This window comes from Anas acuta, chromosome 1 (genome assembly GCF_963932015.1).
Source record: "Anas acuta chromosome 1, bAnaAcu1.1, whole genome shotgun sequence".
Lineage (NCBI taxonomy): Eukaryota > Metazoa > Chordata > Aves > Anseriformes > Anatidae > Anas > Anas acuta.
Window position 1 is genome coordinate 6,875,564 of NC_088979.1, and position 22,299 is coordinate 6,897,862.

A 22,299-nucleotide genomic window follows, 5' to 3' on the forward strand; every position below is an offset into this window, starting at 1 on the left:
GAAAATTCTTTGTGTCCTTTAAACATGCAGGGAACTTCCAAGCACCATCTTTCTGGGTAAAATTCTTATTAGCCCTACAATTTTTGCCTGAGTTGCATTGTATTACTCCTTGATTCACACTACATTAACCATTAGCTATACTGGCTGCAGATATGGTTTACTGCTGCTTGTAAAGGACATAATTATTACTTGCTTTTTATTATACTCTTTTAGAATAATTTCCTTATTCCATATCCTTATCTGTCTGCTCTTCCCAAATATAATAAAATCCCATTTCACATTCAAGTCCCCTATATTTCTGGAATATATTTAGACACCAAGGCAGCTGGCAAAAGAAAAGAAAAAAAAAAAAAAAAGATGGAACACAAAAAGCTGAACTGAAGCAACTTAATATTTTTATAAAATTTCCCAATAATGTAGCATTCAAACCTGAGGATAATTGAAGCATCCTTTCTTAAAAATTCAAAACCCATTAACCAAATAGGGATTTTTCTTTCTTATCCTAATGTAAATCAAGAGCTGCTGCAATGAACCAAAGAAAATGATAGCAGTTGGAAAGTTTAGGGAAAAGAAACTTTAACCCTTCTTCATACTGCCCACCCTAAAAAGGAGCATGTTCTTATGCTGGTCCAGTGCCTGATGATTTTGGAATGCTGATACAGAAAAAATGAAACTAAAATAGCTTAAGAAGCACCTACCATACAGCTATTTCACACTCTACCAAGAGGAAAACAACCTCATGTTTTCCAGACCCTGAATTCAGCAATGGTCCTTGCATTCATCTGAATAATTTTCAAGTCATTAATTCAGTCAAAGTCCCTATTATTTCATACCTTCAGTAAGAAAAATATCTTGTCTGCTGATTGATATTCCTTTTTTTTTTTCTTTTCCCCTTCCTTCTACAGTCTTGTAGCCAGAGCTGCTGAAATTCTCCTTCAGGGCAAAACTATCTGCTGAATTTTATCCAGCCTTTTTCAATAGTTGTGAAGCTGTGATATTCTTAAAGGGAGACTATAGGTGAGTATTGCTAACTGAATCACTGTCTATACTTACGTAAAGGACAGACAAAATCAGACATATTGATTATTGAAGATGGAATTTTTTTTAAAATCCCCATATTTCTAATGATCTTTTTAATCACTTTCTGAATCTTAGTAGCAAACAACAATATGAATGAAAGAAAACTAGAAATAACCTAAAAAATACAAATTCCTGAAAGTATCAAGAAAATAAAGATCATTACATTAACATAGTAACTATAATAAAAAGTCATCCTTCCTGACTTATGCAAATATGCTGCATATGCACATTCAGATATTGAAATAATTTCTCAGGCACTTGCTTAATGAAATCAAATCTATGTGAAAGAACTGAACTGGTAAAATCATCCAGTTATCTGCCTTAAACCAGTTCCTGGCTGCCTGCCTTAATCTCTGCTGTGCATGGAAGTTTATAACCTGTGCTGAATGCCTTTGGTTACTGTACCTGCATCAGGAGGTGGTGTGGGCTGTGGAGTTCACACATCTTGTAACACATCTTGTAGTAGCAACCACTAGATCTGGCTGGATAGTAGTTGGCCCAGGACAGAACCTGACAGGAAGTGTGTCTACTTGTATTCATTAGTTTGTTTGTTTGTTTGTTTGTTTTCCTTACAGCTATTATTTGGATCCAGCTACCACTATTCTAATGAATTATTGAAGCCCAAGTAGGTAACTCAATTTCCAGAGACTTAAATTCAGGTCCAGTTCAGTTTTGTTGACAGACTTCCTGAAGCACAAGAGCTTTTCAAGATGAATCTACATGCTAATATCAATAACAAAGAAAGAATTCTGATTTTTACTCCTGGAACTTTCCATGATTCTGACTTGAAACCAGAGTAAAGACTGATTAATTCAATTGTATTTTAGCTGGGTTAACAACAGCCAGAATGAAACCCATATGAATCAGATTTGAAGTGCTGTGTTGAAATCATGTAGGTCCTAATAGCTCTATTAGCAGCATTAGGAATGTAGTTCTGACCATAGTAATGGCAGTGGAGATCATCCTGAGTCAAGGCCAGACACTAGATTACTAAATAGCAAAAATAAGTTGTATTAAAATCTAGGTATTTAACAAGGTGATAAATTTGCTATTAAATTAACAGTAAGTGGATGTCATAAAAATTTGTCTGTACCATCATGTCTGGAAGAGACACCACAGCAGGATTACTCTGAGGGTGAATGTACTTTGCGGGGCATCTCACAGGATGTTGCATTCACATTGCCTCACTGCAGCAGAGCCTTCTTGTTGCAATAGCTCACCACAGGTATGGTAATGGTCTGAATGCCACTACAGAAAGGACAAAATCACTTTCAGTGGTAATACTGAAAGGGAAAATTGCATTTAGAATCTGTGAATCATGTTAGAAACATTGCTTCTGCCATGGCCTCTACAATTCTACTGAAAATGTTTTTGATTCTGTTTACAGTCTCTGTTAAACTGTTTTCAAGATAAGTTCATGTAGATGTCTTCTTCCTTCTACAGAAATACATGGGCATTTTTCAAATCAAAACTTTACTTCTCATACAAGAAGAGCTCTCTCAGTATTTTAAGTACCACAAATCTTGACAAATGCAAATCCAACTGCCTGGATACAGAGGGGAACAGACAAAAGGTCTGAACTGTGTGTGACTCTTTATCTTGAATCATCTTCAAGAGAGAGGTAAGATACTGCTTGATGGCCATTAGGCTGGGCTTCCTATTCATGACAGATAACCTGTGATACTTATCTGCAGAAATTGTCTTAGAGTCTCAGCAGCAAGGAGTAATTACAACAGCCAGTCACTGCAACCTCTACCTGGATTCTAAAGTGCCTCAAAGACATTAAGAAGAGACAATGTGGCTGCAGAGATGGCACTTGTTGAAAGGCAAAATTACAGACCTTTTTGGTTCGCAGAAATAAAAGAATATTGATACTTCTTGGAAATCAAAAGGACACACTTACCATGATCAGCATGCTAAGGTAAAAACTATTTCAAACTGGAATAACTAAAATCTAGGTGGCTAGAAATATGAGGCTATAAAAAATTTCTCCTATTCCCTCAAGTAACTGCTTCTATCCTAACTTTTAACAAATCACAGAATCACAGAATTTCTAGGTTGGAAGAGACCTCAAGATCATCGAGTCCAACCTCTGACCTAACGCTAACAGTCCCCACTAAACCATATCCCTAAGCTCTACATCTAAACGTCTTTTAAAGACTTCCAGGGATGGTGACTCCACCACTTCCCTGGGCAGCCTGTTCCAGTGTCTAACAACCCTTTCGGTAAAGAAGTTCTTCCTAACATCTAACCTAAAACTCCCCTGGCGCAACTTAAGCCCATTCCCCCTTGTCCTATCACCAGGCACATGGGAGAACAGGCCAACCCCCACCTCACTACAGCCTCCTTTAAGGTATCTGTAGAGAGCAATAAGGTCGCCCCTGAGCCTCCTCTTCTCCAGGCTGAACAAGCCCAGCTCCTTCAGCCGCTCCTCGTAGGACTTGTTCTCCAGGCCCCTCACCAGCTTTGTCGCCCTTCTCTGGACCCGCTCAAGCACCTTGATGTCCTTCATGTAGCGAGGGGCCCAAAACTGAACACAGTACTCGAGGTGTGGCCTCACCAGAGCTGAGTACAGGGGGACGATCACCTCCCTAGCCCTGCTGGTCACACTGTTTCTGATACAAGCCAGGATGCCGTTGGCCTTCTTGGCCACCTGAGCACACTGCTGGCTCATATTCAGCCGACTGTCCACCACCACTCCCAGGTCCTTCTCTGCCTGGCAGCTCTCCAACCACTCATCTCCCAGCCTGTAGCTCTGCTTGGGGTTATTGCGCCCCAGGTGCAGGACCTGGCACTTGGCCTTGTTGAACAAAGCTTTCAGCTGCTTCCTGTCACACCAGGACCCTTTTGAACAACTAGGAGGAAGATGTGAGAGTGGAGATAGCAACACGCTGTTGCCTTCCCTGTAGGCAGTAGTTTGTATAGCAATAAATATTATGTGGTGCTAGCAGGCATATTGGTAACTATAGCAGCACAATATACTGGGTGAAAGAATTGCATTGTCTGTGAGGTCAACTGAAAAACATAAGAAAAAGAAGTAGCATTTATGGAAAGCCTATGAATTTTTCATTATCTTAACCCTTATTTAGTGAGAAGCATCTAGCAGATTTTACCAAACAGCTCATAGTCTTCTTTTATTTGCTACATTTCTATGTAAGCAAATTAGATAAGAACTTATAAAAGAAGTGTGGCCCAGTCAATGTCTATAAGAGGCAAATCTGGAGACATTGCAGAAGGCAGATGCACAAACACAAATACATATACACACATACATTTATGCTTATCTCTGACACATTTTTCTACTCTGTGTTCTCTGAATCCAAGGTGCGTTTAGAGAGGATCAGATCCCACCTGCCAGGACTATCGACTGTTGCCATACGACTATCCCCTAGAGCAAACTGCAGACTATCTGCATCTAAAATGCAATGCCAATGGTGCCTGGGAGGTCCCAGTCTTTGTTCCCTGCTGCAGGACTTTGTTCCCTGATGCAAACGAGGTAGTAGGGAATGACCAGATGGAGATGTTGAAGAGCTCCCTGTGATTCCCCATCTTTGCTAAGCAATTCTCCAAATCCTTTTCAGGCTTGTTGTAGTTAGTACAGTCATTTCTATTTCTCATATCTCTATAACAAGGTTGGGAAAATCCACTGATCTCCTCCTCAGCCTCATCACTTAACTTGGTTGGGCTCCCTTCTCAGAGGTGGACTGCCTTGTGGTGAGACAAAAGTTCCTCCCCATTTATCTTTACTGGAAGGCTCTTCAAACAAGAATTCCCACTGCTCTGTTCAGCAGGGTTATTCTGTTTCAACACTGTTGTCAGCTTTCTGCCAGTGTAGCTAATTTGGAGAGCCTGTGCTAGAGCGTCTTTATAACTTCCATTTAAGATGCTCAGGTGAAGAACTCTTTAACAGAAGCCAAGCAATCTTATCTTTCTCTCACATTGGACCTAACCTGTAGTGTGCCAATGCACATATTTAGATTTCCAACCTTTGACTCTAGTTCCATGAGTTTTTTCTTCAACTGGTTTCCTTCTCTGTGTTCAGGATCTAACTTTCTGTCATGTACTTTTCCAGTTGAGAGCTGCACAAACCCATTGTGTCCTATTATAGCTGTTGACATGGAAACGTCATAAGAAACTGTTTGTTGGATTAGACAGCTTTTTCAAATAGAACAGACAAAGCTTAAATGCATGTTTTGCTGACTCACTTTCAGCCATTTTAAGCCACAGACAGTTTATCTTCATTGTCACTCCCCCCTCCCTCCCCCCAGCACTGATGGATCATCTTCTGAGTCTCTGCTTAGAAACGAGGCTGTCTGAAGCTGTGACTATCTTGGTTATAGAAATTTCAAACAAATCCTATTTCCACACATGGCTAAGTTATTCATCATCGTCTTCTGGCTTGGAAATGATTCTATCTGACATTTTCCTGCTGGATGAGGTTCTAAACCAGAAAGCAGGCAGCCCCACTAGGGAACAGGAAATCATAATACGTGTGCAAGGAAAAGCTATTAAAGGAGCTTTTAAGAAAAGAAAAAGGTGTGCTGCTTCTTTAGAGCAGACATTGCATGTCAAGCACATTACCTGTTCTGGGACATTATTTAAATCACTTATGAAACAGAACAGTAAGGGAAATGGCCAGAAGTATGTACTACTTACTTCTACTGAAGCTGCTAATAGAAAAGCTGTTTCAGCAGGTATTAATAATTCAGCACTAAGGACATGATTTCAGATCTCAACCAGCTATTTCACATCTAACAAGTTTTACTGATAATGTAAAGATAAGATGAATTAGGCAAGAAACACTTTGATAAGGAGCTGCTTTATATTCTGAGCTTTAAGAAGAGATTGTTATCTGAGATTACTTTAGGCTGCAGTTTATTCACAAGGGGCTCAGTCCTCCGAGGTGCTCAGTACCACTTGCATTAGCTTGTAATTTTGAACACAAAGAGTTTAACGATTTGCATAGCCACAAACACATACAGATAAATCTGTTTTTCATCCATTTTTTGACACAACTGGAGAATCACCCCTTGGTGACAGGTGTTCTGGGTTGTTGGTTTACCCCACAGCTAGGAATTGTGCACTCGTCTGAGGTGATCCATGGTCTCTCTGGGCAGCAGCAGCAACATAACCCTGCATGTGCCCAGTATCTCTGGGACCTCATGCGGGATGCTGGGGGTCACCAGACACCATCCTGAATTTCAGAAAAGACAGCGTGGGTGAGTTGGTGGGCGAGAAATAGGTGAGGTGCAGGACCACATCTCAGGAAGGAATCAGCTGGGCTTATTTCACACCAGTTACCTAAGCGTAGTAGATCTGATAAACATGAAGATATGAAGGAGAGAGCTGATGTCAAGCCAAGGCGAGGCTGTTTTGACTGATTTGTTTACATATTCGTTTTTCACTCTCCATTAACCTCTTTTTTTTTTTTTGTCTCTGAAATATTTTTAAAAATTGCAAACTGACCTCATTTTTCCCTAACTGTTCATTAGTATCAATACTGCAAAATACTAAGAAATATAGTAAGTGTCAGGAAAAACTACATAAGCTTTTAAGGTGGGTGTTAGTTTCAACTGACAATATATAAAATGCATTGATTTTCATAGTCCTAGGACTTAGGTGAGGCATATTGTTATATTTACAGCATCATATTTCAGGGCTTATTTTAGCACCAAAATGAAATTATGATATAAGCCTAAAAGCTTTTGAATAGTGAATACTCTATGATTAATAATTCTCATGTCCATCTTTCAGCTGAGAGTGATAACAATCTCTAAACATATCTGAACAGCAGGAAGCACTTCTTTACAGTGTAGGTGGCTTTACAGTCACAGGCTGCCCAGAGAGGCTGTGCAGTCTCTTCCTTGGAGATATCCAAAAGCCACCTGGACATGGTCCTGGGCAGCCTGCTCTGGGTGTCCCTGCTTGAGAAGGCGTGCAAACAGATGGACCCAGAGATGCCTTCCAACCTCACACATTCTGTGATTCTGTGAATGTAGCTGTGTGTCTTAGTTCAGGCACTTCAGTAAGGATCTATGAAAATCTCATAGGCATAATTCACAGAACTGCAAAATGCCTACAGCTCCCACTGGTATCCATGAGAGGTCATCTCAGTAAAATCAGCCTGAATGCAGACATTCCTTGTTCTCAATTTTTAGTTGATAATATATATATATATATATATATATATATATATCTTGTGAAAAGTCTGTACTTAGTGCTGTGGGATGAAGAGCATAGTTTTTGTATACACCGAAACAGTGATCCTCCATAAGCAGTCTGAGGTTCATAAGAAAACATAGCTGAATACTAGATTTGGTCTCATTTTCCTACTTATTTTTACTCATAGGTTATATGAGCCAAATACTAAACATGAATTTAAAAATAGTAAATAATCTCTGTATTGAATGTATTGTCTGTTGTATCATCAGGTGACCTCATCTTCCTATCCTTCATTTTTCTCTGCTCCTCAGCACCTCTGATAATCTATTAAGAGCTGAGTAAATAATTATTCAATTTCACTGCTTCAGCTCATGAACATCCACCTTGGGAAAGGATCATTGGCTCTATGTCCAAGTAGAGGCCAGTGATGAGCAGTGTCCCTCAGGAGTCCGTCTTGGGACTGGTACTGTTTATCAACAACAGACATTGGGATCAAGTGCACCCTTAGCAAGTTTGCAGAAGATGCCAAGCTGAGTGGTGCAGTCAATACAACATAAGGAAGGGATACTGTCCAAAGGGACCTGGACAGGCTGAAGAAGTGGGCCCACGTGAACCTAATGAGGTTTAACAAGGCCAAGCGCAAGGTGCTGCACTTGGGCTGGGAGAGTTCTGGACATGAGTACAGACTGGGAGAAAAGCTCATTGAGACAGCCCTGCAGAGAAGGACTTGGGGGTTCTGGTGGATGAAAAGCTCGATGTGAGCCAGCAGTGCATGCTTGCAACCCAGAGGACCAACTGCGTCCTGGGCTGCATCAACAGAGGGGTGGCCAGCAGGTGGAGGGTGGTGATTACCCCCTTCTGCTCTGCCCTCGTGAGGCCCCACCTGGAGTGCTGCATTCAGCTCTGGGGCACCCAGCATAGCAAGGATGTGTACCTGTTAGAGTGGGTCCAGAGGTGGGCCACAAGGATGATCAGGGGGCTGGAGCACCTCTCCTGTGAAGAAAGGCTGAGAGAGCTGGTGGTTCAGTCTGAAGAAGAGAAGGCTCCAGAGAGACCTCATTGAAGCCTTTCAATACTTAAAGGGGGCTTATAAAAAAGATGGAAAGTGACTTTTCACTCAGGCAGATAATGACAGGACAAAGGGGAATTGTTTTGAACTAGAAGAGGAGAGATTGAGAATAGATGTTAGGATGAAATTCTTCACTGTAAGAGTGGTGAGGCACTGAAACAGGTTGTCGATAGAGGTTGTAGATGCCCCATCCCTGGAGGTGTTCAAGGCCAGGCTGGATGGGGCTTTTGTCAGCTTGGGCTGGTGGGAGGTATCTTTGCCCATGACAGGGGAGTTGGAACTGGGTAGGCTTTAAGGTCCCTTCCAAACCAAATTATTCTGTGATTCTACAGTCTCTCAAGCATGCAGGGTGACCCTCCATGTTTTGAAAAATAGACGTTTGCACCATCTCCTTGGTTCTGACTCTGAGCATTGCTCACTGAAACCAGCGAAAATGCTCACTGCTGATGGCAAGATCTGAAAACCCTATACAGCTAAAATGCAGTAATTGAATATTATGAAACTCATACTAAACCAACACATATGAAATGAGTAACTCCCCTATTGGGTTTCAATTTTCCAGTCTGAAATGGCATTTCAAGTGCAACAACCCATTCACAAGTGTAGGTTTTGTGTGTAGCTATCTGACCATTTCCAAACATGTCTGCTAAAGACCATCAGAAAACCCAGCTTTCTGTACTATGCCATTTAGCACAGATTTTCCAAATGCAGTTTTCTGCTTTCTGCTACCATTTTGACAACTCAGTTGCCTAAGAGTAATCCAAGGTAAGTAAACAAACTGTACTAAAATTTCAATTCCCCTCACTTACCTTTCAATAAAGAGAATTCTAATAGTTTCTGTCATGCCATTCAAGTACAGGCACAGCACTGTAAGCTCTAGCTATTTATCTCTTAAAAGCAAACAATAATACCGAGGTGCCAAACTCACATTTAGTCTCCAGAAATTTAGCCTGACCTACAGTGTTCTGAAGCCTGAGATGTGCAGTGTGGTGCCACTGGTGGACAATGGTCCTTATGAGCCCACTCCAAATTTTATGAATTGTAAACTCACCCAGCTTGAGGACCATGCACTGAACTTGGGTCTATCATCAAACACTCTCAACAGCACTAATGAAAGTCGCAAATGAATATAGTCAGAATTCTGGGGGATAAAAACATGTAGAACAAACCAGACTACTTTCAAAGCTACGTCTCAGTGACTTACTCGCACAGCAGAAAAAGTCATAGAACAAAAAGCCATAGAGACTGATTTTATGGCTTCTACAAGGTACACATATGCACACTGTGCATGCGTGTATGTGTCTGCATGTGCCCGTGTGGGTGTGGCTCAGATCTCACAACTTTAAGTGACTGTAATATAGATGTTTACAACTCAGCTAATCACCTGAGGCTCCTTCCACTCAACTGTGAGAAACAGACATTTTGGGGGCATGATTCACCTGAGTAATTTTAGATGTCTACTTCCGAATGAGATGAATTGTACTCTGAGAGTGCCGAAAGCATTCCACTGACTCTAGAGAGACTAAGAAACTAGCTTAAATGAAGACCATGTACATGTGGTTATAACATATTTAACACTAACTTATCTCTATATAGATATTTATATATATTATGTCTCCTTGCAGTAGATAGGTGTGACCATTTCACACCTCTGCTGTTTCCCTCACCAACTCCTTCCAAAAAAAAAAAAAAAAAGAAAAGAAAAATAAATTATGTCTTTTTCAGATTTCTCCTTCTAAATCTACAGAGTAGAGCTTTTTATCACCCATGCTGATATTGTCACGAGTTCAGATTTCACCACCAGCATGTCTCCACAGCTTGCATTTATTATGTTGATGTCAGGCTGCTCTTATCACAACCTGCTGTGTAGGGCTCCCAGGAGAGTTTAGCCCATGGAACCTTGATCTGATGCTCAGTGGCCTATGGGGGTTCACTGTCTCCAAACTGACAGGGAGATTGAAGAGTGGCTGTAACAGACATTACATAAAACCAGACCCGCATGCCACATGCTATCTTCACAAACTGCTTCAGCCAAAGTCTTCAGTTATAACTCCGCAAAGTTCCGAAGTCAGAATTTCTGTAATTTGTTGGTAATCAAGTCTCTTGAAGCTATACAGCATCATGCTGATTTCTAAGAAGCTCAGGAAATGCATATAGAGGTGTCTAAGACCTAATGGAGAATTTATTGTGCTGGAAATTGGAAGTTGGAAATTGGAGTAAACATCCCAACGTGTCTCAGCCTTGACTTCCTTTCAGATGTTGCTAAGTTGCTATGGCAAATCTTCAGATTCTGTTCCTTAGGGCTCAATGGAAATGAACCAGAACACAATCATTTTTAACACATAATGCTTTGTGTTTGTACAGCACATTCCTATCAAAGCTACAGAAGGTTTAGCATTAATTCCAGCTAGGAGAAATTCCAGCTACCAAAATTACATCTGGATCCAGTTCTGTCCCAGCTCTGATTTCCACACCCACCTTTACACCTAAGTGTACAACTTGCATTGAACTGCTATATTTCAAAGTAGTGCTGAAGTTGAAATGTCTGCATTTCAGTGACCTTGATCAGTCTGTCAATATAAGACAAAAAGTAGCCATGATTAGGTGCACTGATTTTTAGTCACTGATGATATAAAACAGATTTTAAACAGTAAAATAACAGTGGAAGGACTGGGGTGTCTACAAAGCTTTTGAGTTGTTACTTCTGAGTGATAGCAACACCAAAGCACCTGTTTGTGGCTTTGGCTCATTGGAATTTTTAATTACAGACATTATTTCAGAAGCTGTCTAGTTTGAATGAAGATTAAAAGGCACTGTGGCTGTTCTTATCTGATTATTTTTCTTATCTAATTATTTTTCATCTGTAAATCAACAACGCAACTTAAGAAAGCAGTTCTTGGTGAAAAGAAAGCCAGGTGAGTCCTTGAAATCCTTTCCTTTGTAAATCCAGCAGCAATAAAATATGCATTACTGAAGTATCTATTTTTATGCTGAGAAATCTAGCATAAGTACTTTAAGTTATGAAGGAAACTAGTAAATCAACTGAACAAAAACCCTTCAGCATGCTTAAGCTCTCAGTTTCCTCCAAAGCTATATAATTTTATACTAAAGTTTCAATGGCTGCTTGCATTCACCAAACTTTATGTACAGTACTTCCCTAATGCTTAACTCTTCTGTCTTTGGTTTTAGCTGGGATAGAGTTAATTTACTTCCTGGTAGCTGGTATGGTGCTGTGCTTTGTGTTTAGGATGAGAATAATGCACTAATGTGTAGCTGTCATACAGCAGTGCTTGCATAGAGCCAAGGACATTCACCTTCTGGTGCTGCCCTGCCAGTGAGGTACTGGGGGTGCACAAGGAGCTGGGAGGGGTCACAGCCAGGAACTGACCCAGACTGGCCACAGGGATGCCTCGTACCATGTAGTGTCATGATGAACAATAAATATGAGGGTAGTTGACCAGGGGGGCGACTGCTGTAGGGTGTCTGGTTGGGCATTGGTCAGTGGGTGATGAGCAATGCATTGTACATCACTTCTTTTGTATATCGTTTTATCATAATTATTATTTCCCTTCCTTTTACATCCTATTAAACTGTGTTTATCTCAACCAGGAGTTTTACTCTTTTTTGTGATTCTCTCCACAATCCCATTGTGGGGTTGAGGTGGGTGTGAGCAAATGGCTGTGTAGTGCTTAGCTGCCTGCTGGGTTAAACCACAACACCTTCAAAAGGCTATCATGTCTTTATGTTAAATAATGTCATCTAGCATTTCCTAAGAGTTCTCACAAGCTGGCTAAAAAATTCAGCTATGGATCTGGATCTACAAGGACAAAGGAAAGCACATATCTATTTCAAAACAACCAAATAAAAAATAATAATAAAAAAAAAAAATTAAAAGCTTGAGTACATACACAGAAAAGGAAGATAAAAATTTGCATGTGTAATACTAAAAAAAACTATGTGTGTATATAGCACAGCATAGCACTTAGCTGGTGAAAGGTTTGTTTCCTTTCCTCATTAATCATGAGCTGACAGATGAATCCCATTGAACTGAAAAGAATAGTAGTGGAAGTTTTTAGCCTCTCATTTCAGTTATTGAAGTCAGATTAAATTCATTTAACATCAGTAACAAATGTATTATAAATAACAGAATTTGCTATTTTTCATATGCGTTCTCTCTTTTTTTTTTTTTTGTATATTTTTTTTTTTCCTAATTGGAGAGATTGGCAAAGAGGATATGAGCTCCTAAATGAGTTAACAGCATGTCCCACTGCTCAGTCCTTCCCTGAAGTCTCTGAATACTTTGCCGTCAGTGGTGTGACCTTTCTGAAAACATCCCAGAACCATAGGTTATGATACAAAACGACCAGTAAGTATTGAAAAAACATTTTTAGAATTCATGGAAATTCATGGAAAATATTCTAGGAGGCATCAGAAAGTCTTACAACAGACTGAAATAAATAAATAAATAAATAAATAAATAAATAAGAAACACAAAATTATGCACAGAAAAAAAGACCATGTCAGAGCTACAAAATTTATCCGGAATAAATCATTGTCAATTGTTTTCCTGATGTAGTATATACATTGCTTAAATGTGACTTTTAATTGCTTTCCTCCAACTTGTTCTAGTTCTATCTTCAAACCATTATTTCCACATTAAGTTCTCACCTCACTTCATTTAATATAACTACTTTAATATATCTTAATTAAAACTACTGTGCTGTTACAGTAGGGGGCTGGATTGCCCCCTAGATACAGATGTAGAAACATACACTTTTGTGAAGAGAATAATTCTAAAGTAGATGTCTAGAACAGGATAGATGAATAAAATGCATGCAGATTCCCTCCCTGGAGGTGTCCTTCTCTTTCCATCTAAAGAGAGTCTCAGAGTGACTAGCTAAGATATAGAAGTATGCTCTGGTCATTAAAAGTTAGGGGAAACATAATGAACATTGTGAAGATGTTGTTTGCATAATGGAAAGCAAGCAAACAAAATGCTGGATATAAAATTATTTTATTGGCATGTCACTTTTTTGAAGAGGATTCTGAGACAGCAGTGAGACTGATGGAAGGTGGCTGCACACTGAGATGGGTTTTCCTACAACAGTTTATGCCAGAGGATGGTGGGAGTGGGGGAAATCAGAGATTGTGAGTAAGAAAAACCTGCACTTAATAAGCCCTGCATCCACTGGGAAATCTCCTCACAGAGCTTTGGTTTTTCTCACCCTCTTTTCTTTTGGCTTTACAATGAGCAGATTATTATATGCATTTTCAGTTGTTACAACTTATATAGAAGATTTTATTTCCTTGTACTGGAATTTGCTTTGATTAAACTCTCTGGCTAAAAAATGACTATGCTCGTATTCAGTGAAGGACAGGAAAATCACTAAATACCAAAGAGGGGAAAACAGCAAACTTGACTTGGCTTTACAGCTACAGATTTGCAACATATGGTAATTTGCCTCTAGTTCTTTTGCAGACGCTGGCCAGAATAATAGACTCAAATAGAAGTGTCACGGATTGTAAGAATACCAAAATATGGTCAATCCTAGACTTTTTACAGAGCTTGCTAGCTGTAAAGTGTTTACGCATAAAATGCCCTAAAAATTTCAATCTCAGAAAACAAGCACATTTCCCAACCCACATTTTTTTTTCCACAGTGCTTAATGTAGACATAAGGTACCTTTGTAATTAGTGTATGATTTGAACTAACAGTGCCTAGAACAATGCTCCAGGCACTGCTGCACTACAAACACATTATTATAATATGCAAAATACTGAGCTTCTCAAGCAGACTTTTCAGAGTTGGACACAGCCAATTGTGTAGGTTTGACTGCACGAATTCATGTTAATAAAAGAGACTGAGGCTTTTGAGGTTTTCTGCTTGAGAGGTTTCGGGAATTTTTTTTTCTTTTTTTGGAACAAGTCTGGAATAAAAGAACAGATTTTACATTTATGGTTTGGGAAGTGATATTTAGATATGTGGCTAAGACATCAAAGATTCCTGCAGTGAAGCACCAGGGCATATCAGCTTAGTGAGACAGACCACATCCAGAATTCATGAACTAGCAAAAAGCCAGGCTCATCAGTTCACACAGAGCAACACTGTACAGAGGAACCAGGCTACTCCAGATGCAGCAGAGATTTATTAGCTTGGCTCCGTGTGCTAGATAATAAGCCCTGGTTCTCAGCAAGGCTTACCAGGTCGATGCTGATACAGGCGTAATTGAGTTTCGCTGCAGCTCAAACCAGTAAGTTATTCAGGATCCCGCATTAGACACTTATATATACACTTGAGTTGACTTGTGGTTGCTGGCTTTGATTTCTTGCACTGTTCTTCCTCACATTTTGAATTCCAGCTTACCGCAAAGCAAAATAATCTTGGATTTGTACCTATACGCCCAATGACTGTAGCTATTCTAAAAATGCAATTTCAAGGAGTTGACCAAAACTCTTAACTACAAAGTCACTCATTGCTGGGTCCAGAAAATATCCACTGCATGATGCTTCCAACCTGATTTTGTCCAATAGTCCCCTGGTAACCGCATTTTAGTCTTTGCCCTTTCTGGTAACAGTACCAATTAGTGCTTAATGTGGTTGCTGTCCACTAGAATAAGACCATCAGTGCTAACATTTTTTTTCCTTCCTTCTGCATTACCTTATCCCTTCACACTGAGGGCACAATGACAAAATGGAGAATTTAGCCTTAATTGGATCTCTGCAATGTTATCACCTGAATTAGCTCCCCCATGAATAATTATCACTGCCTGGAGGCTGACAAATTGCTTCCCTCTACTTCATGATTGTCAGGAATTTCAAATTATATGCTGAGCATGAGGAAAAAAAAAAAAAAGTAAAAATTAGAAGCCTGGAGAAGCATAATTATTAAGACTATTAAGATATTTGGCACAGAGTCCAATAGTCTCGCAAAGTCCCAAAAGGCATGAGTGACAGCAAGAACTTTGCTAGGACCAATTGGGTGACTTCCAGTCTCACAGCCAACAATGACTATGGCAATAGACAGTACAAGCAAACACAGTCCAAGCAAAACTTGTAGCAGTCCACTACTACACCTAGATTACAGTTTGGCAGCTTTTATGCTATTCACTACCCCATTTAAGCTACCTACATTTGCTTGTTTAGGGTCTCATTTGCATATTTGATCTTGCTAGGTAGATGGTAAATTTTTTGCAGTGTGGACTGATAAAGGGTACATGTGAAAGAGAAGAGCAGCAGACTGTCACATATTTAGAATAGCATACAATAGTCCTTGTTTTGTGAGAATGTTTTGCGGAAACATTGTTCTTTATAAGAACAATCATTCTATGTCTGGGCAAGGCCTCACACAGAAACGCAATGCATCACTACACCACAAAATCCATCTCAGGTATCAAAGAGCTGACAACTGCTAAGAAATCTTCATCTCATAAAGCCGAATCACTATAAAAGTACAATGCTCTTTGAAAACAGCTTGAAATGATGGGATTAAGCAATAGGGCCTTATCCAATTTTCACATTAATGATGCTGTGCTTGTAAGATTGATGCATTTCTCAATTCAATTCAGTTCAGTTCCTCAAAGTTCTTTCACCACCCAGCTGAACCCACAACACAAAAGTCAGGCACAGACCAGGTAGCTGGTGACATATTCCCAGGAGAAAGCTCTCCTTACTCACCTGACATACAGTGACCTCTTCTGATTAGTCCTCAGGGAGCCAGAACCAGAACTCATGCTGTGATTCATCATCTGCTCACGCAGGTCATGGATTTTTGCCTCAAACCGAGCGTACTCTAAGGAGGTTAAAAAAAAGGAAAAAAAAAAAAAAAAACAAAAAACAGAGAATGAAGCTATTTTAGTTTTCTCGACCTATATAATTACATAATCATTAAGGCTGCTAAATGTAAATGAATATTAAATTAATGAGTGTAAGACATGTCCTGAAAATTGAGGTCTAACAGAACCTCAGATTAACATATTATCTTAGGTAAATACATGACCTCTTTATTGCAGTAGTTGAACATATCAACACTTTCCACACTGACTGTTCACTCTCTCAGATAGCTAGACCCTGTTTCCTGCAGTTTCAGAAAAGGAAATAAGCTTTAAAGTGTGTTATCAGATACCATACTTTCTGCAAAAAGGATGCTGAAAGCAGGCCTCCTCTATATCATTCCTCCTTCCAAAACAATGAGATACTTTGGTAGGGACAACGGGATGATGTACTAATAACTTATATCAAGGAATCATAAAATGGTTTGGGTTGGAAGGGACCTTAAAGTCCATCCACATCCAACCTTCTGCCATTGGCAGAGACACCTCGCACTAGGCCAGATTGCTCAAAGCCCTATCCAGCCTGGCCTTGAACAGTTCCAGGGATGGGGCAACCTGTTCCAGTGCCTCACTACCCTCTGAGTGAAGAATTTCTTCCTCATATCTAATTTAAATCTCCTTTCTTTTAGTTTTAAACTATTCCTCCTTGTCCCATCACTTTCTGCCCATGTAAAAAGTCACTCTCCAGCCAAGCATTTAGTGTAAAATTCCACTGAACTGAACGAGCTATATCAAAGTCTATCCCTGAAAGAGCTGTGAGACTCCTGTGTGAGCAATAATCCACCTTATTAACGCAGCCCATTAAGGACCAAAACTGCTAAAACTCCCAGTCTAAGCAAACAAATCATTACTGTGCATTTACAAACTGTTGGTGGAGCCATAACTGGGTCTTAAGAGTGGGTGATCCCATAAACTCCAAACCTGTTTAGCTGTGTAAAGATGGCCTACAACAAGGTCCCACAGAATTTTCTCCTTCATAGCTCTTTTGGCAGCTTTATAAAACATGGTGACCTGCTGACTAGCAACATGGGGCAGGGCTGGGACAAGGGTTCATTTGGTGAGGCTCCTCTCTGGAAGGACACGTTCCTCTTACAGCCTGGTCAACAGTCCATCCTGCCAGTGTTCCCCTTGCTCATCTGGCCTAATGTGCTGAGTTTCGGGTTGCAATAGGAAAAGCTGAAGTTTTGGGAACAATCTTTAACTCCTTGAAACCAACAATGTAAATTTAATATTCCAGCAACAGAGTCGTAATTCAACCCCAAACTGGGAAATCTACAAATGTGAGATACATGGCTAACTTGAGGGGGTGGAAAAAAACATTTCAGTGAGTCAGTGACACTTTGAAGAGTAAGATGTTGCAGACTGATGCCAGTGAAAAGATGACGTTCCCTGCACTCCAATGTTTTATTTTACTGCCTGCTTCAGAAAGAGGATATACGATTCCTCACAGCAAGTCTGGAGCAGAAGCAAAAATGGCATGCAAGGTTTCCTCCCTTAAGGGACAGAGGTACATCTCATCAGGTCACAACTCCTTTCAGTTTAAGCAAACAAATCATTACTGTGCATTTACAAACTATTGGTCTGCTGTTTGTTGCTGTTTGAGCTATATGAGAATGCTGTAATACAGCAATATTCTCATTTTTGCCTAGTAGATATTTCAGCATTATTTTTGTTTGATCATTTGTTGTTCACACTGGCTCTGTTCCCAGAATGTCTAGATGCTTTGCAGCAACAACTAATTCATTTTATTCAGTGCCCTTTAACTTTTCATTGGATAATAACATCTGACCTTTCCAAGATCCCATGTTTTGCACAGATGCTAGCTACCTTCAAGCTGGCTTACCAGAGTGGTTTAATTTGGGTTTGTGTTTATTTGTTTGTTTGCTTTGTCTTTTTCCTTTCTTCTGATGATGAATTTTAACTCCCTCTCCTTTGTTTGTTTGCTTTGTCTTTTTCCTTTCTTCTGATGATGAATTTTAACTCCCTCTCCATTGAGTTTATTTGACATTGCCTACTGATTTTTTAAGTGACAGTGGCTACTTTGCCAATCATCTGGGAAGTGCTGCTGTGTTATATGGCTCTTCAATCTTCCCACGTACCTGTGACTTCACTGACTGCAGCTGAAATTCCGCATGTCAGAAGAAGAGACACTCCTACATGCAGACTGTATTTCAAATTTATTCTTTAGATTATTCTCTTGGTATTTCTTTCACCTACAGCACATCTTTAAACTTCTCAGTGATTTAAAAGCCCAAACCCTCAAAGGAACTAAGGCTCCTACAAACCTGAGTTGCTTTGTAAAGTGGGGTTTAGTTTTGAGATATTTATCCCAGTCTAGGATTTAAGTTTGCTCTATGTGAGTCATATTTGTTCTATTCGCTTGCTCTGAAATGTATTTAGTAAATAATCATCTTCCAAACAGGACTTTGTTTAACTTCTGTTTCATTATAACAGAATTTAACATTTCTTCTTGGCAGATAGGAAAGGTGATCTTAAAAAGAAAGAGCCCTCATTTATTTTCCTCAAACAATGTCAGTCCATTGCATACAGGCAAAATACTAAGATTTCAGGGTTCTTACTAGGTCACTGTCATGTGCTGGATACATGGAATAAGGCAGTAAACACATAGTACAATTCAGTCTCTTTGATGTTGTATACCTGGATGAGGCCAAGGATCTGAATGATTTGCATCAGAGCAGCTGCAATGGCAGCTTTCCCTTTAATAAACAACCATGTCCCAGGCAGATTCTGTATGTGAGGTGTGGGAGTGACTCCCAGATTTAGACACCAATCTGGAGAGTGAGAAGAGAGGACCGAAAATCTGACTCTCTAGCACAGCATCCAGCTATTTGCAACTCCAACACCAGCACATGAGACACCCAGATGACTATGGGTTGATCAGATGATGTTATTACATTTTATGTTCTAGCTTGCAAGGGCATTTGGAATTTAACTGATTTTAATTGACTATAAATTTCACAGAATCACAGAATCATCTAGGTTGGAAGAGACCTCCAAGATCACCTAGTCCAACCTTTGACCTAACACTAATCTGTCCTCCACTAAACCATATCATAAAGCTCTACATCTGGAGACATTTTAAAGACCTCCAGGGATGGTGACTCAACCACTTCCCTGGGCAGCCCATTCCAATGCTTAACAACCCTTTTGGTAAAGAAGTTTGTCCTAATATCCAACCTAAACCTCCCCTGGCACAACTTTAGCCCATTACCCCTCATCCTGTTGCCAGCACACGGGAGAATAGACCAATCCCCACCTCGCTACAGCCTCCTTTAATATACCTATAGAGAGCAATTTATTCTGAATTAAATGATCTCTCTGTTTTCAGAAGACATTCTGAAACCACAACACATCTTAAAATTTCTCTAATAAGTGTGTAGTGGAAATACATGGTTCAAGGTACTGCTCTCTGATTCACTAAGAAATACTAAAGTATGAATGGTAATTCTATTTCCTTGTGATCCTGAGATTTTTTTTCCTTTGAATTGAAATACATATATAACTTGAAAATTACCAAATTTATGGGTACACATTTTCCCAAAGTACCTTTTTCATATTTGGTGCATAAAAAAAATATAAAAATTATATTAAAAAAAAAAAAGTACATTTTCCCCTTTCTCCCAACAAATTCTTGGACCAAAAATTGCAAGGCCATCAATGCAGGTAGTATTTAACCCTGCTCAGATCAGCTTCTTTAATCTCAGTCCTCCTACTTCTTTTACTGATGCCTAGATGCTACAGTGACTGCTGCATTTGAAACGTGAATAGAAAATGAACGAGTGATAATCCATTTCTGCTATCAGAACTGCCATGGTAGTCCTTCCCACTGGGAAAAGGTTGTTTCTTAGCATTTCTTAATATATGAGGTCATACGAGAGGAGCTGTTTCCTAATACCTTTGCATTTGCTAGGTGCAAGCAAGTGGCAGTGCTAAAGTCTATAAAAAACACTTCATGCTTCCTTCAAACTCAGTACTGAAGCTAAATAATATACTTCAAAGGTTCCTACACAATTGAAAGGGCACTAAGGTTGTGGCATACTGACAAGAAATGTAGTTAAGGCTGATTCACTAATTTCATGCCCTTTCAAGAAAGGGAGAACAAAGAACATATTGCTGCCAGAGTGCATCATTAGTGAAATATGCCAAATTTTTACGTACCAAAATCCATCTGCAAAGGTCCTACCCATTACCTGAATCACTAATGATCTCACAAACTAATTCTAGTAGCTTAAGAAACTGATAAAGTTAAATATTAGACCAAACAGTAAAGGGGTGAGCAAACAGTAACCTATGTCATTGCTGAGGTCAGACCAGATCATATAATGGCGTCTGGTGGCCTATGGCTCTGGAAATGTCACTCTAAGAAACAGGGTAGAAGAAATGGAGTGAGGTGCTTGTTCATATTCAACTTTAGAGATGGTGCAAGATTCAGAGCATTGCAAATAGACCTGAATTTAGCTGTTGAAATAGGGGTTGAAATACAACCTACTAGCCCTGAAGAGCTAGTGCCTTTCGGTGCAGGAATGCAGATTGCTCTTGCCAGCCATGGTCTGGATGCAGTGACAGCAATACTATTTTTTTCAGGGCTCTGCCATCAGTGTCTGCAAACCCCAGTAGTGCTGCCCCAAGCATCTATTTTTCCAAGTGTCTGTTTTCTGAAGCTGGCTTGCTCAGCTCTCTGAGTAGTCAGGAGAGAGAGGAGTCAGCTTGAATTACTACAGTGTGAATTGTCCCCAAACCCAACCAAGGCCAAAACTGAATGTATTTATCAAATATGGACACCAGTTTGAACAAGCTGTGTTTTTTTTTTTTAAATGTGTTTGCTTCATACAGGACACAGTAGCCTTAATATGCAGACAGGGAGCCGATGTTTGTATTTCTGCCGCATTCCAACGGCTTGCCAAGTGCTAAATCTGGCACCCACACATATTCTAATCTTTGAATATGAATGTAATTGTTTGTTTTGAAAAGCACTTGCTTAGGTTGAAAAGACTGGATAGCCCTTCAAACACCTTGAGTATGTGAATTCCCTAGTTCACATACAGAGAAATAAAAGCAAGGTAAATGGCCAAACCCCTAAAAATAACCCCCTTAAAAACTAACAAGCAAACAAACAAAACAAACAACAACAACAAAAGCTAGCAGTACTGCACCTAAACTGAAACGTCAAGTTTAGCTGGCCAAGGTCAAAACCACGATCTACAAAATCCTGCCTAATCCACTTGGGCATCTGAGGTTATGCAGGCACCTACATTTTTACTGCTGAAATGATTAACGTCTTGCCTCCCCTTCTACAACTGGGTAGGTGGGTACCTACATGGTGTGGAGGTTTCTAAATGTCAACTTCCCTTCTGTGTTTCCTATGGACTAACTTTTGATGGCCCAATATCTGATTGAATTTTCAAGCTGTTAGAAGACTGATTCATTGGTGCTTAAGCTCCTCCGCATGTTGTACCAAGAGTTTGTGAGATCCATGGTGGAAGCCTAGATGTTGTGGATAGGATGAGTGCTGTTGTGACTTGAGTCCTTTCATATATATGGTCCAAGGACTTTTTTCAATTAAAATAAGCACTATATCGAAATTTTAGGTTCAAATTCTCCAGATCACTTTGGAAATAGCCTAAAAGACTATTTATTGCACTTGAGCATACAAGAAAGCTCTTGGAAGTCTAAGGTGTATTTAAAAGACCAAAAATGAATGGAAGAGACTAAACCTCAAGAAAGTTTTAGAAAATTGTAGTGAAAAATCAAGTAATTTCTAAATCTAAAAAAAGAGATTTTATATCTGTGGTTGATTTTATATCTGGTTTATATCTGTGATGGTTTCATGGTAATTTTTGGTCATAAAGAACAGCTAAGAAAAATGAATAAAGATGCAGCTGCTCTTTTGTGAGAAAGAGTTGCAGATTTTTATAAAGTTACATTACTATTATTTTTCACTTTTAAGTTTATAGTAAAATTGTAGCTTTGATTGAATTTAAAGAACTAAAAAACAAAGCAAAACAAAACAAAACAAAACAAAAAAAACCACCAAACTGATCTTATAAATAAAGTTAGGCAACTGAAATGCTGACAAAGTATACAAGAGTTAAAAATAGAAGTGCAGCATCACAGTCCAAGGTTTTATTAGCTTGAACT

At 39.5% G+C, this 22,299-nt stretch overlaps 1 protein-coding gene across 33 annotated transcripts in view; it reads right to left on the reverse strand.

The window, feature by feature from the left end:
• DLG2 (discs large MAGUK scaffold protein 2) overlaps positions 1-22,299 on the reverse strand; it is a 1,027,768-nt gene that overhangs the window by 83,490 nt on the left and 921,979 nt on the right. For all 33 annotated transcript variants that reach the window (XR_011090260.1, XR_011090255.1, XM_068660895.1 and 30 more), the window contains one exon: positions 15,986-16,100. Coding sequence is in view for 31 of the 33 variants with exons in the window: in XM_068660895.1 (XP_068516996.1) it covers positions 15,986-16,100 (115 nt within the window). In the remaining 2 variants the exon portion in view is untranslated. The remainder of the gene's footprint in view (positions 1-15,985; positions 16,101-22,299) is intronic.